The sequence below is a fragment of the Microcebus murinus genome, chromosome 7, assembly GCF_040939455.1.
Source record: "Microcebus murinus isolate Inina chromosome 7, M.murinus_Inina_mat1.0, whole genome shotgun sequence".
Taxonomy (NCBI): domain Eukaryota; kingdom Metazoa; phylum Chordata; class Mammalia; order Primates; family Cheirogaleidae; genus Microcebus; species Microcebus murinus.
The window spans coordinates 49,478,054-49,496,248 of NC_134110.1; the positions used below are offsets into that span (position 1 = coordinate 49,478,054).

The 18,195-nt window shown below is 33.7% G+C and overlaps 1 protein-coding gene across 7 annotated transcripts in view; it reads left to right on the plus strand.

Annotated features, from left to right (window-relative positions):
* Window positions 1-18,195, plus strand: part of TRPS1 (transcriptional repressor GATA binding 1) — a 239,671-nt gene that overhangs the window by 32,488 nt on the left and 188,988 nt on the right. For 2 of the 7 annotated variants that reach the window (XM_012751123.3, XM_076005065.1), the window contains exons 2-3: window positions 11,804-11,961; window positions 15,184-16,121. In XM_012751123.3, coding sequence (XP_012606577.1) covers window positions 11,925-11,961; window positions 15,184-16,121 — 975 coding nt within the window. In that variant the 5' untranslated portion in view covers window positions 11,804-11,924. Of the gene's footprint in view, window positions 1-316; window positions 1,145-4,883; window positions 4,956-11,803; window positions 11,962-15,183; window positions 16,122-18,195 lie in introns of those variants that run through there. The other 5 variants (XM_012751129.3, XM_020289006.2, XM_076005063.1 and 2 more) reach the window with 4 other exon arrangements.

Consider the following 18,195-nt stretch of genomic DNA (forward strand, 5'->3'; position numbering starts at 1 on the left):
TAGGGCAGGGCCGGGCGCGGTGGCTCACGCCTGTAATCCTAGCTCTCTGGGAGGCCGAGGTGGGCGGATTGCTCGAGGTCAGGAGTTCGAAACCAGCCTGAGCAAGAGCGAGACCCCGTCTCTACTATAAATAGAAAGAAATTAATTGGCCAAATAATATATATAGAAAAAATTAGCCGGGCGTGGTGGTGCATGCCTGTAGTCCCAGCCACTTGGGAGGCTGAGGCAGAAGGATTGCTTCTGCTTCAAAAAAAAAAATAGGGCAGGATATTTTGGCACCTACAACCTGGTTTTTCTTTTTTTTTTTTTTTTTATCTCAGAAGATGGTAAATACTTAGTAGGCTACAATTTTCTTTTTTAATGACTTCCATGATGTCTCGCTTTTAATATAACTTGCTTTATTTCAACATTAAAACAGGTAATTCTCACTATAATAGCAAGGTTGTAAGTACTGTGTGGTACTCTCATGGTATATTAACTCTTTAATGAAGTCATTTCTATAATGGTATTTTTTTTTTTCTGAATAGCATCCTGGTTTGTAGGGTCAATAAGCAAGGCATCTTTTACAGGTATGATGATGGTGATAATATTACTAGATACCAGTACCATTTGTTCTGGTGAACTCTAATTTGTTTTGAAATAATCAAGTAAAACTGTTAAAATGAAATGTTGTTTTAAAAGTTTGAAAGAATAATGGAAGTGGTTAATTTTAGTATATGTGCTGCCGAGGTGAGCATGGAAGGGGTTAAATAATACTCTAGAGTAGCAGTCTTTTCTAGGCACTGTGTCACTCCTTTCAGACATCTCTTTCCATCCACGTATATTTCCTGTAGTCAGCAGTAAAATATGTAGAGCATCATTAATGGTTTGACTTCTAGAACACATAAAGCATTAGAATGTAGGAGCAGTCAACTAATTCTTATTCTGCTTAAACCACACATTCTCAAGCTTGTTTAGGTGACTGTATTCTTTTTTTTTTTTTTTTTTTTTGAGACAGAGTCTCACTTTGTTGTCCAGGCTAGAGTGAGTGCCGTGGCGTCAGCCTGGCTCACAGCAACCTCAATCTCCGGGGCTCAGCGATCCTACTGCCTCAGCCTCCCGAGTAGCTGGGACTACAGGCATGCGCCACCATGCCTGGCTATAGGTGACTGTATTCTTAAGGAACTCCATGGAATAATGTTAAATTATCATATCATACAAACCTGGAGCAAATTCTGTACAATACGATGTGATTACATTATATGTCTACTTCTATCTACAAAACAGACTAACTGCCACGTGAAATAGTTTTAAAGAATAATATTAACTTTTCTTATTAACATTTGTATGCTGCCTGTTCATTCATTTATTTACTTATTTTTGGTCAGTTACTAGTGCACATTAGAAGCCATTTGATAATAGACGCGAAAGTCTTAAAAAAATTAACTAAGTGGAAAGTTTAAAATGGATAGAATTTTACCTATTAACTTGTCTTTTTCATGCAAGATGAGCAAGCACCCATATTTATTCTATTTGTGGGACAGAATTCCTTGGCCTACCATGTTACATAGATTTACTGCAGCTACCTTAGATAAAGGTAGAATCTGACACACTTCATTTAAAACACATTTATTCAGCCTTAGAGGAATATTCAGAACTTAGATGTGTGAATTCTCTGAAAAAGGCTCACAGTATTGTTTTATTCGCTGTTTTCATCTATTCCATCTAGTCTTCTAAGGTAAGCAGGTTCCGTTTACCCCTTTAGTTTTCTCATTTATAAAATGAGACTCACAGATAACTTGCAGGCTTTTGGCGAAATTGTGTGAGCCAGTTAGTTAGCAAATGGGTGGTGCATAATAGGCACTTAACAAATATTAGTTCTCTTCCAACTTTTCTTAGTTTGTCTCTGTAGTGTAATTAAGGCAGTGTAGCCTTATGATAAATTTAATAACTACAAGTGTGTATCTGCTTCACCCCTTCCACGACCACCACCAAAACCACCAGAAATAGACAGGACTTTTCTCTCTCCTCTTTGCTTGTCTCTGATTATCTCCTCCCCTATTAGGCTGTCTATTGCTTTCTGCTTTTGTTTTTGTCCTTCATTTCTCTTTTCAGACTTTTCATCCTTCCAAATCCCTTTTGTCCAGAGCTCTTTATTTTCTTCTCTTTTAATTTCTCTTCTGTTCCTTCGTTTACCACCTTTTCGCCTGCTTTGGTACTTCCTGGCCCATTCTGCCCTGTTATTCAGCCTGAAGAGCCAATGACAACATTCCACTCCATTGCGTTGCTGGGTTAGCTCATCACAATATAGCAGCTGAAAGGTTTCTTCTCAACATATTACTCCGTGCTCTCTACAGAGCAACTGCTGTTTCACTGAAAAACCACACACACACACACATGCATACACGCACTAACTGAAAAGTGCACACATCTTAAGTCCGTAGCTCAATGAATTACAAAATAAATACACTTGTGTGACTTGCTCATGTCAAGAGAGACAATATTGCTGGTACTCTAGGAGCCCTTTGTATCTCCTCTGGTTTCTGTTTTTCCCCCCAGGAATCTATAATTCTCCTGCCTGCTAACACCTTAGATCAGTTTTGCTTGTTTTTAAACTTCACATAAAGTATAGCATATATATGCGTTAAAATTATGTCTTGCTTTGTGTCTGATGTCTCACACTCAACATCATGTGTGAGAGATTCAGTCATGTCATGTATAGTTTGTTCATTTATGTAGTATACGATTCTGTTTCATGATCAGATATTCCATTGTATAGTCATATACCACAACTTTTTAAAAAAAATATCTACTCTGTTGATGTATATTCAGATTTTTTCCAGTTTGAACAGTTCAGTTAATGATGCTATCAGCATTTGTGTGTGTGTTTGTGTGTGTGCATTTTAAAATTAAACCTCTGGTTTTGTGTCCTTCCAGATGTTTTAAGTTGCTAGGAGTCTGACCCACATGTTTGATGCTTTTCTGTATTCTTTTTAAGTTCTAGACTATTCTTTTAAAAGATAAACTTTAATTTATTTTTACATATTATGTTATTTATACAGAATATTTTGAATTTGGAATGTTAGAGAATGCATAGTGAAAAATTTATAAATAAAATGTATATATATAAATGCATATATTTATAGTATTATATATTTAATAAACATACTAAGTACCATATGGTATTTGTGTATAGAATATAAATAATTATGCAGATATACTATACTATAAAAGTTCATTTTACTGATTACAATAACATTATTGTAGAATTATCAGTAGATAGAAAGTGTGCTAACTTTTAGATGAACTTCCCTCTAACTGTATAATCAGTCCACATATTTCTGATGTGTATATTGACATTTATAGAACCCCAATCAAACCATAATGGTTGTGATTCACAGTTTCAAAAAATAAATTTAATAATTCTTATTTCTCACTACTTGTGCATTAGTTGCTCTATGTCCATAGATCTAGAGCTATGATATTTAATTCTTATTTCAGCTTAAATAAAGATAAAATCAATGCCTCTATAACCTGTATGTCTTGATTTGGTTTGTTATTATTTTGATGAGACTTTAGTATTATTCTAGTTTTTATTATCATAGTCTAGATAAGGTTAAGAGACTCAGGTCTTCCTTTAAGAGATAAGCAATATGCAGAAATTTCTAAGTTTATCAACATCCATCCATGTGATAAGAACTTCATGAGTGCCTACACTGTCTTAGGTCCTTAGTGCCTGTCTCTGTGGGAAGAGCCATATTAATATCATCTAGCTTTTTAAAAACTGACATGTTCCTGTGCCAGTGTGCTACTATGCAATTATTTCCCTGCAATAATCATCATCATGGTGTGCCAGTGCTAATGATGAAAACGTGTTCTAGCCTCAGATGTGCTGCACCTGAAAAAGGCTTCAGAATTATTGATGACATATAGCTATTTATATATTGATTATTATATATCAATATTTTGATTAATATACATATGATTAGATCTATAATATATTAATACATCTTGAATTATCAATAATAATATTAATATTTTGTGGGTTGGAGGACTTCATAGCCTAGTGGGGTAGCTACAACTTCAACTCATAATTACAGTGTGGTGTGACAAATATCTTAAAAAGAGATATACCTAAGGTACCACACGATAGTGGAGAAGACTAATTTCTGCTTGTGTAAATTGTAGGCAGCTTTGTAGGAGTGAATCTATTTTAGAGACTTGTATAGTGTGGTAATATTAGTGATGGGTTAGGTGTTATGAGGAAAATCCAAAAGTTAGGATAACCTAGTAGTCCTTGAGAATGCTGGGAAGATTGTATATTCACTTGAAACAACTGTAGAACCCCACAAGTATGCCCGATAATAGTCTTTGTAAAATGACTTCACGCAGGTTGTATTTTCTTGTAAGTTTCTTAAAATGTTATGCAATTTATGCATTGCTTAACTGTTGTTTATAAAACAGTATAAAGTGTAAGAGAAATGTAATGGGAAACCAAGTGGTCTAGAATGGCTTTAGACTCCTTCAGTTGCAGCTCGTTTGTGTGCTAGGACCATGCCTAGGCAAGTGGTTTAACTTCTCCATCTCTTAGTTGCATTGTCTGTAAAATGTGGGTGCTTATAGTAACTTTATTCAAAGGATTGCTAATTAAAAGTAAAATCAAATGAGAGAATGCACTCTTGGCACAGTGCCTGGCTTATGGTAACAATAACATGGTTATATTTTTGTTACTAAGTGAAGATTCAGGTTAGAATTTCATCAACATTGAAAATTGTGAGCCTTAAAAAAAGTCTAGTTCTGACTTTCGGTGTCTTTCAACATTCATTTAGATTTTGGAGAAACTATTTGTAAAACACCTGAATCTGGAATTATATATATATTTTTCCCTTACTCTGTTATGACAGATGTCCACAAGAAGATTGATGGAGAAAAGAAATTGCTAATTGGGTTGCAGGTGGTGAAAATCTTTTCTAAAGGTGCGTGTGTGTATAGTGTTTAGATGGATTCTTAAGTTTATATTGAACTTGAAAGTGAAGATTGACTAGATTACCTACATGAAATACTTAACAAGTGAGCCAGTTTCTGTCTTAATTCTGTAGTTCCACACATAGGTATAAACTCACTGTTCTTTCTCTAATATGTGAATATGTAAAGTAGAGTCTGTGAAGGCCCAGAAGAAACCTGGATATATGGTCATCAACTCAGGCTTGAAACTCACAGTGACCTCACCACCATGTCTGGATTTGTGTTTAACACTGATTTAAGATTAATTTCCTGTTTCAGATTTACTTTGTCATCTACCTAGCCTATTATATTATATTATATCATATTATATATCTTTCTTTCTAATCTTTTGTTTTAATCTTTGGGGGTAAGGGGAGCAGAATAACAATAAAACAAAATCCAAAACTCCAGAAAGCTATGGGATCTGCCTGAGATTTGAAAGAGTGAGATAGGAGTCTACTCCATGTATACATAATTTCTCTTCTTCTGCATCACCCAGAAACATATGCTGCATAGGGACACAATCAAAGACTGGCTCTGACCTAGGCACGTGGGTATTGACTATGATTCCAGGTATTGGTTTTCTATCCTTCGTTGTTGGTATGCATGAATCTGGGGACACAGACTCAGTAGAGTTGGAGGAAAGGGATTTTTTAATAACCAGGAAGGAGCATGTGCACTAGATAGATTTTCTTAGGTATCTGCAAGCATTTTAGAGCTATTGATTGTAACTAGATGAACTCTACACTTCCCTCAATGCAGTTCTGGGTCTTTCTCTAACACCTTTTACACATTCCATATTTTGTTAGACTCTTTGCCATGTTTTGGTTCCTGACTTAATTTTAATCAGATAAAATTTAAGTTATTATAACAGAATGAGACAAATTTAGAATACAGGGTTTTAAACTGATCGCTGTAGTTGGAAAGTATTAGAAACAAGTGAGAAAAAGTTAGGGCTTCTTTATGCAGTGATAGCTGTATCATCTATTTAGCTCAGCAATAACATTGGGCTTATACCGATATGTGTTTATGAATGTATAATTTGGACATCTGGGATTTTATTGTACATAAACATCTTCTACCTTTTTAAAATTCAGTGTTCTATCTATAATCCTTTACCATTACAAATTCTTTAAAAAATTGTGATTCTTAATCTTTTGTGTTGACACATCCTAATCTTTTAATGTTTTTAACTATGCTAGGAAAAAACCCAAAAACCAAATACAAACCCTTCAAAACAGTCCACCTCAGAACAAAACATCTTAGTTCTCTTGCCAAGTTAATGAAGGAATATTGGTTTTTTAAATCATATTACACATGCTTTAAAATCTTGGTTATATTTCTTCCTTGAACAATACTATCTGAGAGCATCATCTCCCTACGTATTCAGCAGATCATTAGTCGTGTTGGGTAAAAGGCATTATGTAACATAACGCCAAATGAGATTGGGAAATTCTAGTCTAGATTGAACAGACTCCACCCTCTCCAGTCCCTAGGATTTCTTAGAGCTATAATTGCTAATGCACGTTGTGGATCTCTGGGAGGTATATAAAGTATACAGTTTCCATTAAACTTAATTTGACCAAGGAACCTCCTTTTATTTTATTTTTTTTGGAAGCTAATATCATTAGAAGAATGTAGAGAAAATTCTTGTACTTCTTGTCATGTGTGTTTAAACAGTTACCATATTAAACAGGTGGACTTTAGCTCAACTTGGGAGGAGCAGAGGCAGAATGTTCTGAAGTATCATAGTGGATTGAGAAAAGAAAACGCTCTTATTGCTGAAGCTTTCTAAGCCTGTTACCCAAATTATGAATGGATTCTGTGTTTATTTTATAATATTTTTCCATGTCTAAAACTTTTCTCATCCTAGAAGACAGGAAAAAGTGCTTCAGTCTATCTTACTACCAGAAGTTGCTTTCAAGTATAGGTTTTTTTGTTTTTTTTTAAAAAAAAGATCAATTTTCTTTGGAAAATTTCATAGTACTTAACTAAAGTGAACAATGACTCCAGTGTGTATGTGTTTATAATTTGTTTTTATCAGGAGGAGAAATGATGGTAAGTGAGTTAAATTAAGCAGTTGGCATGAAATAGGGTGATATCTGACCAAAATTTTCTATCAATAGTGTATGCTTATTTACAGTATGAAAGTCATGTATCAGTATCAGTCCCATTTATTAATTTAAATGGAATTAAAAAAATACACACAGAACAAAGATCCTTGGCCTGTTGAAACCTATGTATATTGACACTCTGAACTTATTTCTAAATCCTTTTTGTTGCGGGAACGTATGTGCTGACTCATTGTGATGTTTGTGCCTTAACTGTTGAATGTTTCCCGTGGTTTGATCCTTAGTACATTGGTAGTGGTGAGCACAGTGGTTTGTGAGTTACTTCCTAGTTTCATGAAGAAGAACTGTTGCATAGGAAGGCCCAAGATTACTTCCCTTCATTTTGGAGAAATACACACACACACACACACACACACACACACACACACACACACACAGAGTACATTGACAGTATAAGTTCTCAATATGTCTTCACATTTGTTTTAATCTTATATTCAGGTTGGCACTCTTAATAATAATGACAATAATACAACACCTTGCCTAATACACTTGGCTTACTGGTGCTCTAAAGACAGTGAATATTCTAATTGAAGTATGTTATTTTCACGGTAAGCATCCATTAGATTCACTATACTATCTATGTGTGTCAATTTAGCAAATGGATTTGTAGTATTGACATGCAAATATCTTATGAGAGAACTAAGCCAATTATATTGGCGGATGGACTTAATAATTGAGATTTTTCTTTTCTATTTTATAATAGACTGGAAAACAGAAAAACCAACATCAATACATAAAAATTAAACTACCTTTAGTATACAAAGATATTTTTGGCAAATTCTGGGAAGATAGTCCGAGGCATTTCTACAAAGCACACCACTTGCTCTTTTTGTTATCCATGAAAATCTAATTTACATACAATAAAATGTCAATTCGCATCATAACCATCAAGATAAATAGATATATTTATACTCTTTCAGAACTCCAGTGCTATGCTTGGCTATTTTCCCAGGGATGGGTTGAAATATTCTAAGTTTAACAAAGAAGTAAGAGATGAAGTTGAGACTGGCCCATGTGCAAATGTAAAGTCAGATTGGCCTGTCTGAGTCAACAGTTGCCATTATAGATATTTTAATTTTTTTTTCCTTTGAGAGGAAATTGAAAGAAAAACTACATATGTACGGGGAAATGAATGGTAATGTTTCTTAATTTGCATAGTGAAATTGTGATGTTATTTAAGTCAGAGTTTTTAATACATTTGCCTCTCGCCAATTATGAAAGGAAAAATAATCAATTTCCCTTTCCTTTAGATAATCCATGATGTATACTTGCTTTATTTTAGTTATCCCATTTAGTGAAATAGGTACCTGCTTCATGTTTTCCAGCTATATTTTACAGTGTCTTTTACACTTCTAGCATAAAGCATTTGAAGGAAAATGAAAAGTTTTGTAATTGTCTTATAAAAGTAAATGGTTAATGAAATTTTTTTTCTAACGTGTACATGGATATATGAAGACCCAGTTTGGCAAATAGGACATAATTACTTACCACACTATCTCCTTTTACCTAGACAAGGGCATTTGAAATGAGATATTTAAAATATAGAGAACATAGCATGATGAAATAAAAGCCAAATAAAATGTGTTTGGGCCAGCATCAAAACTCTTTGAAATAGGATATCTAAATAGTGTGCATTTTATCTCAGAGAGGCTTGGGTTAGTTCTAATGTCCAGATGACTATTAATGGGCTTTGTGCTCTGAAGCATATGTTAATAGAAGTGATCATTTTGGATTAATTTGATGTGAATTAATAAGAGATTTATTTGATGGGAGTTGTTTGAAGGTGATGACATTTAAATCTCAACGGGATTTAAGATGTCCAAAATTACCTTTAAAGAATCAGGAACAGTCATTTCAGAGGGCAAATTAAATAGAAATGGATAGCAAAGAACAGGATATGACATTGAGTTTATGAAGTTTGAAGCAGTTTACAAAAAAAAGTGATCTACCATTGAAGTATTGCCCTGGAATCTAAAGAAATAGAAGACATTTAAACTCTTTCAGTAATTCTTGGGTTTGTGAATTGGATAAACAATGTTCTCTTGCATTTTATAGTTCACTTAAGCAATCTGATTTTGATCTGTATATATGGAGGAGACAGGATTCAAGTGTTTTTTTTTTTTTCCTTCTAAACCAACGAGAAAACACATATGTTCTTTAAAAACTGAACTTTTATGTATTGTTCATATGGAAGCTATCTAGTTTGCTATAGGCCTGAGACTTGACCTTCCTTTTATTTCGCTATCACTTGCTTAATTCTTTAAATACTTTGTGGGGACTTTTGATCAAAAGAAACATTTTGCTATTTTTTTCTTCCTTTAAAATATTTTTTCTAAAAGCTTCATGAAATGTATAAATAATAACAAAATTTTCCTGTGCTGATGATACAAGCAAGCATGGAAGAAAACATGTTTATTAAGAAGCCCATCATGACTTTTCTTTTTGTGTTAAGTGTTAATTTCAAACACTTGAAAGTTTTATTATCCGGAAAAACAAAAAGAAAATGTCATCTGGTATTACATATTATGAAAATAAGAACTGCTACTTATAATAAAAATCATGCTCAGAGGTATTTGAAACTGAGTTCAAATTACACAATCTTGCCCCTCCCCTTTAATTTTTTCCAGTCTTTTCTGGATGTATATATACACACATATATTCATATATATACACATATATTCATATATATGAAATAATATTTTGAAAGATACTCAAAAGTCTTAATTTTCTTTGAAAATGAAGAGTTCCTTATAATCATTTTCTTTAATTTGAAACAGATCCTTTTTTCTTAAATGACATCTAATAAAATTAAAATCATTATACTTAATGTATCTGGCAAATAGCTGATGCTGGATATATATTTATTGAATGAGTGAATGTTGGGGGAAATGAATAACTGAGTAAAGGATAGGCATCAGTGGTGTTTAGACCACTTTTGGTACTCAGTGGTTTAATATTTTATAGTCTTTCAACAAAATTGGACAAAGGTTTTCTAAGGTAAACCTGAAATTCCATTACTAAGGACCATTATAATATTACAGAGGCAGGAGGAAGTTTAAAAATGATTTAATTCCCTCATTATACCGATAAGAATAGAGGTTCAGAGAAGCAAAGGGACTTGCCCTTGATCACATCAGCAGGTGATTTGAATTAGATCCAGAAACTGGACACATGATTTCCATACTATTCTTCTTCCTTAGGTTTTGATTCTTTACTGTGTTTAGGGTCAAGATACTACAAAGAACATAGAATTCACATCTCTTACCTTCAAAGAGTTTCTCATCTATTGGAAATAAACCATAGTTTTTATCTGCATTTGGATGATGTATAATCTAAGCTCCATAAATTACTGTAATAGTTGATTATTTCTTTGGTTAAATAATTTATTTGATTATCTATTGCAAGGTTATCTGGTGTAAGAATATTTCATAAATGTATGTGTGTATATATTTATATGTATAGTTATGTATTTTCTATAACTATACATACACATATGAAAAATAACCAAATTATATGTGGACAATTCACAATATCTAGGTAATAATAGAAAACTAAAATCCCTTTTGCTGTGAGAGTGCCCTCCTGAGATTGTGATTCAGTCTTCTATAGAAGAATTTTTTCCTTATATATGTAAGTGAGAAATAGTAGTTATCAGAATTTAACCTCTAATGCTGATTATTTCCACTGTATAAATCGGTCTAAATGATACTATAACATAGAACTAGTGCACTCTCCTGCTTTTTAATAATAGCAAATGCTTTTGCTAAGAAACCAAAGAAAGCTTTTAGATTTGTTTCAATTTAAAAGGAAATATAGTTAATTAAGAGTAGAAATGCATAATTTTTGCAGCTGGAATGTCTTATATCTCAACAATGAAAATTAACACAAATAGAGCATTTTGGGGAAGCTGACTATATTTCTAACCTATATATCTTGACATATAATATGCATTCATATTATATGGGCTTTTAAGGAGCATTTGTGTATTTGTATAGGTGGAGAGTAATATAAATGTGGACCTGCTCACTATTACCCCCAAGAGGACAATTATTTACCTCACAATTAAATAGAGGACTTAAATTAGCAATTTTGAGCCTTATAGCTCTTGTTTAAATTCTTCAACTCCTTTTGTCCAATCATTTCTAGCCCCATTGTCTAAAATGGCAGTTTAGAATGGACCTACCTTAACTGGCATTTTGAACTTTTTTCTTTTTGTGGTCTGTACGATGATTATTGCTACGTAGTAGACTGATCAAGTTTAAAATAGAGTTGCCAAGACTGATGACTTTGATTCATTGATGTGATTAAATGTTTTAACAGTTTAAAATTTTCCCTATAAAAGCCATTGCTGGTATTTACAAATTAAGAACTCTCCCCCCTAATGTAGGTAAGTATTATAGTCATTAAGGTTGAGGGTGTTTTAGAGGTTAAATAATTTCATCAACATCGTAGTCTGTTATGGAAATGACTTCTTGTCCTAAAATCTTTTATATCATGTTCCTCCTTCTCTGTTGCTTTATTAAAACCCAGGGGAGGGAAAGGATCTTGCTCAAGATCTGCTCATTCTTTTATCAGATATCTTTCAAGCAGCTTATGGTGCTGGCATATTAATGTGTTTTAGGTGTGAAACATGAAGGTATGTTTACATCATTTAGGAAGGAAAATATTTTTTTTGCTTTGTTTTGCAGATGTACAGATCAGCTCTCAAAATGTCTTCTGTGTCTTCCGAACGTCTTCTAAGACAATTGCATTAGCCTCCTGCTAGTTGACTAATAGAATTAATAATTGTAAAAAGCACTCTAAAGCCACATGCCTTATGAAGTCAATGCTGGGTATGATTTTACAAGTATGTGATCTATTTTTTCAAGTGAAAATGTTAACTGGAAAAGTTCTTGGCACACAGTAAAACATCGTGCAATCTGTTATTTGTCTTAGAGATAATAACTTGAGGGTGGCTATGGTCTTAACGGTATCTAACTTATGACTTGCTAGGGGAGTTTCTTCCACTTGGAAGTATTGCAAATGTGCTTATATTTACATAATATGTCACTCTGAAAAATTATGATGATATCGTTCCAGTAAAAAATTATTTTTTCTATAGCTACTTCAAAGTAGAGTCAACTAAATTAAGCAGGATTTTTTAAAAACAGCAACCAAGGAGAACATGCCCCTGCCTCCACAACAAAAATTAAAACCCAAATGACCTTTTTGATACTTCTTTGAAGTTTTAGCAGTTTAACATTCTTTGCAATGTATATTATTAAGTGCTCTATTCAACATAAGGAGTCAGTGAGTCATATGCATTCTAAATGTCTGTTGAGTGGAAGAAGGAACTGAAATTTGAAAAGATGATAATCTAATTAAATCATAGTTTCTTTCAGGCACTAAAGATGCTGGTTGAGTAGTTTTTAACTATGACCCATTACATCTCTTCATAATAACAATAAATCAGCAAGATCTAAAACTTCCTTTGTTCTGAAAAATATAAGTTTTTTTCAATATTAATGTATCTAGATCTATATTCACTTTTAGGTATTTTATCTTCATTCCTTTGCTATTTAAAATATTTCCATTTTTATAATCACCTTGACATTAATATATGAGGATAAGCCATTTCCTCTTCATTTTGATGGAAGGATAACCTTAATGAATTGAATTATTTCTTTCTTATTTCTTCATGAGTCCTGCTTTTCCATATAGGATTTTTTATCTTTTTCATGTAACTATATTGAATTCATTTAGGTGAGTCATTGCTATATTCTAGTTATATTAAGGAGATGGTCTAATACAAATGATATAGTTATTCAGTATTTGTCCAAGGAAAGATTTTATTATAAATAGTTACTAAAGACATTATGTGTAATGGCAAAAATAATCAGGAAATTCTGGAAGGAAAGGCAAGAGATCTGTATCAAGCCATCACATTTTTATATGTGGCAATGTCTCATTTTCTGTAACCTAGAATGTATTTTTACTGTAGGCCAAGTGAAAACAGTGTATATTTTGCTTAAATTTATATTTTTAAATAATTTCTTTAGCATCCCTATTCTTTTTTTATTTTCCTTTTTTAAATTTTTCTCTTTGTTGGCTACCAGTAAAATTTCCCTCAGTTCTATGTGTTGTTACACCCTCCCAAGGCTACTTTAGTCACTTCTGACAGAGGAACAGAGGACTCCTAAAGTGTTGAAATTAACAAATAAGAAATTGAAATGCAAACATTAAAAAAATTAACTGGTGTTTCCCTTTTTAACGATGGTTACCCAGCTTAGTTGATTTTAGGGCCTGATGGAATGACACCAAGGTGACGTGCATGTTTCCCTTCCCTTCTCATAGGAGGCCAGGCAGGTTTACATTGCCCCATGAACATCACTTGCATTTGAAACTTTAGTCTTTCTTCCTATATATATATGAATTTGTTTTTTTGTTCAATGAGGGAGATGCTATGGATATTTGATAACGTTATTGGTGTATAAGAACAGTGTGCTGTCTTAAGTACAATTATACTGTTTTTGACATTTTCCGTAAAGTGAATTTTTACCTTGTAAATGATTCCTTATATTCTAACTGGTGCATTATCCTTGTTCAGTGATTCATACTATAAAAATTTTGCTTGACCAGCTTTTCAGAAGCAAAGGTACACCCGTATATACAAAGCCAGTATGGTTCCTCAGCACTTGCGAGAAATTATAGATGAAAACAGCGAAACCATGTTATTAATTTGGATTTTCTCAGCGCGTTTTGGATAATTGTGGTGTAACTAACTCTGTTAAATCGGTCCTTATGGCAGAGTTGGCTAAAAGAAGGCTTGTTTTATTAGAACGTAACAGGTGGAATTTTCCAAGAGACATGTGGGGTGATGACTTAAAAAGCACTCGCCAGTTTCTCAGCTAAGTGATTAAGGAACACAGGCCACAGAATGGAACCCAGTCCTTGACTAGCCTTCACTAATGCAGCCTTTTATTGACACAATGCAAATTGTTTCCTATTTCTCTATATTCTTAGAGTTCTGACTCATTAGACCCTAGTAGAAGAATTTGTTACAGCATTCGTCTTTTGGCCTCAGTCACTGATGCCACTAATTTGCTTGAAAGGCACAGTTGAGCCAGCATGTTAAAGGTAAACCATAGGAAATTGTTAATATTTTGCCATTTGGAGCAAAACAATGACAATGTCATATGGTTCAACTTAATATTTCACTCTAGTCAATTTTCAGTGCTCCTGATGGTGGAAGTGGTACTATTTTCACCAGACTATATGTCTAGAAATCTGGGGCTTAGTTAGGTTCCCCATTATGCTGGATGGAGCCCTGGTAAAATCTGACCTGACCTGTGATGCACACCAGGTCCTCCTCCTAATTTTCAGGCAAGTTCCACGTGCAGTTTAAAGAAATTTATTGGTAGATCAGAAATGAAATATTTGTTATGGTCCCTTTCCTGAAAGTAATGGGGCAGTTTTCACTCTGTTTATAACATGGCTGTTTGTCTTTTTGAATATTAGGATGTTTTGGCTGAAACTATATTTATATTCTGGTTGCACAGTATAACAATATTGAATTTCAATTTATATCATTTATATATACATATACATATCATATAAATAAACATGTAACATATATTCTATAAACATATATTTTATAAACATGTGTACATGCTATGTATAACATATAACATGTGTATATATATATAACATATAACATATATAAGCATGTGTGTGTGTGTATATATATATATATATATTGTTGACTGTAACTGAAGGAAGAAATCGGGCAAAAATGTAATTGCTAGGAAAGAATAAGTAATAGGAAGGCTAGGCCTAGTAATAAAAATGAATTATTTAATATTCATAAAACAATTCTAAAATAATAAAGGTGACAAATAATTCTAAATGCAAATTGTTTGCTTTAGTCTCAAAGTTTTGCTATTTTTTAAAACTGATTTTTTTCCTAGAGCAAGTATTTTATTATGCACCTTAAAAAATGTGAATAGGATAAATAAAACATTCTAGATTCAATTACCTATGTGTAATTTCCAAATAACCCTGTATCTGCCTTTTCTGTGTATTTTTACAGATATGGTCCGGAAAAAGAACCCCCCTCTGAGAAACGTTGCTAGTGACGGCGAGGGCCAGACCCTGGAGCCTATAGGTACAGAAAGCAAGGTATCTGGAAAGAGCAAAGAATTTTCTGCAGATCAGATGTCAGAAAATACAGATCAGAGTGATGCTGCAGAAATAAATAATAAGGAGGAACATAGCTTGCATGTTCAAGATCCATCCTCTAGCACTAAAAAGGACTTAAAAAGTTCAGTCCTGAGTGAGAAGGCTGGCTTTAATTATGAAAGCCCCAGTAAGGGAGGAAACCTTCCCTCCTTTCCACATGATGAGGTGACAGACAGAAATATGTTGGCTTTCTCATCTCCAGCTGCTGGGGGAGTCTGCGAGCCCTTGAAGTCTCCTCAAAGAGCAGAGGCAGATGACCCTCAAGATATGGCTTGCACCCCATCAGGGGACTCATTGGAGACAAAGGAGGATCAGAAGATGTCACCAAAGGCTACCGAGGAAACAGGGCAAGCGCAGAGTATTCAAGCCAATTGTCAAGGTTTGAGCCCCGTTTCAGTGGCCTCAAAAAACCCACAAGTGCCTTCAGATGGGGGTGTAAGAATGAATAAATCCAAAACTGACTTATTGGTGAATGACTTATTAGTGAACCCAGACCCGGCACCTCTGTCTCCAGAGCTTCAGGACTTTAAATGCAATATCTGTGGATATGGTTACTATGGCAATGACCCCACAGATCTGATTAAGCACTTCCGAAAGTATCACTTAGGACTGCATAACCGCACCAGGCAGGATGCTGAGCTGGACAGCAAAATCTTGGCCCTTCATAACATGGTGCAGTTCAGCCATTCCAAAGACTTCCAGAAGGTCAACCGCTCTGTGCTTTCTGGTGTGCTGCAGGACATCAATTCTTCAAGGCCTGTTTTACTAAATGGGACCTATGATGTGCAGGTTTGTGCTTTGTCTTGTGATCTCTTTGTACAGAAAAAAGTAATTAGTATGGAGTGTGAATTCTTACATGCATGTTAAAACCAAGGTTCCAATACCAGACAGGTAGCCTGCTATATCCAGCAGAAAAGGTGGACACACTCCATAGCTATTTCATTCAAATGTGTTTTTAGAGTTGTCTTTTAGCCTCTTATTATGGAAAACCATCTCAACATTTCTACTAGTTTGGGGAAAGTCTTTTTTATGGAATTTAGCTAAGCTTCATATTTCTGGACATATTTCATGGTAATTTGATGTTTTCACAGTCTTCTAAAAATGGCACTAATCTTTACAGTTATACATGATAATAATTCATGCCTTGTTCTAGTTTCAGATTATAAGGCTTTTGCTATAATATTTCCTTCAGTGAGTGTCTTTCCTGTGTCTTGGATTAGGATTTGATTTTATACTCATCTCGACTAGATTTGGGTCATACTGACGGTTGCAGAGATACACTTCTGCAAAAGCAAACTAATTGCAACTGAAAATTTGGGAATAGCATTTTACATTGATTAAAAAGAAGTCATTGTGATTGTAAGTACTAGGGACACCAGAATGGCCTTGGTGCAAGCCAATAAAGCATTCCTTTCTGCATTTAAGGAAAATGGCAATAGTTTATGAAAGCATTTTTAGTAATAATTTAGATTTATATTTTTATTAAAACCAGCATACCTTTTTGATCATTTTTTTTTGTCTTTAGTTAATGGCATATGTGAAATGGAAAAAAAAAATAAACCTTAACCATTTTAAATAGAATGAAACATGGAACTTAGTCTAAGGAAATGTATTCTTTTAATTTTAGCAATTGTATCATAGTCGAAACTCATTGTCAGCTTGAGAAAGTGTATTAGTTTTTGTTACAGTCTGTAGATTTTTATTATTAGACCAGGGGATTTCAAAACATATTAGGTTTAATATTAACCTTCTTTAGGAATGATTAGAAGTACCAGAGAACTAATGAAATCTCATCACAATTATTTGACCTACTAAATCCCTTAAAATATCAGTCATTTTTATCAACTCAATAGCTACAGCTCATTTGCCTTAGACCTCCCTATTGACCTAGTGCCAATTAAGAAAGACAAGCAGAGGGGTTATAAATAACAGGTACTGAACATATTTTGCAATACTTGTGAGAAGAATCAGAAGAGAAATTTCCACATCCTTTAAATGTCAGAATGGCAATCTTACCGCTTTAAGGGAGATAAAGAAGAACTCTTAAAAAAGCTAGTTTCATTTTGGTAAAGCTCTCTAAAAATTCCATCTTACTTTATGAATTTCCACAAATAGAATTATTTCTGTGGAGTAGCAAATTAAGCCAACGTAGTTATTATGCATAAAAGCTACATGCTTTGAACTGCTGTCTTATTAAAGATCATTTCACTGTCTTATGTCAGATACACTCTGCTATCAAACTATGATTGGAAAGCAAATACGTGTGTTAGATAAAAGGGTTGGAAGTGAATAATGTCAGTATGTGAAACAGTGTTTTATAATTAGCAAGTAATATGATGTTAATACCTGGATTTCCGGCAGGAGTTTCAGTTTGTTCACTCTGGGGACAACTTCTGAAGGAGGCTGATCTAGGCTGTCAGGAAGGCTCTAAAACGAAGATTACTTAGGCCTATAGTTTGGAAGAATTCAGATTTTTTAAACACACTTCCATTTCCCCCAAACAGTTATTTGTTAGGTTCTTAGTTATTTATAGTAAAGTTTATGTTTGGGTAGAACAAGCTGGACACTTTTCCTGGGCAGTGATTTTAGAAATAAAACAGATGTGTGAGCTATCTGAGTTTGAACTAATACAACTAGAAATAAAACAGCTGATCCTGGACTATGCTGTCTACTAAATCCTTGCAGCACACAGTAAAGAAGGCAAAAAGTGGTAGGAAATAGCACACAGGAAGATAACCTTGTTAAGATCAATTTTTTTTTTCCAAAACAAAATAATATTCCTAAAAATAGAAAAAAAGCAATCTGTGAGAAAAGGGGATGATTATTTCAAAGAAACAACTAGATTTTGAGACAAGCCTAAAGG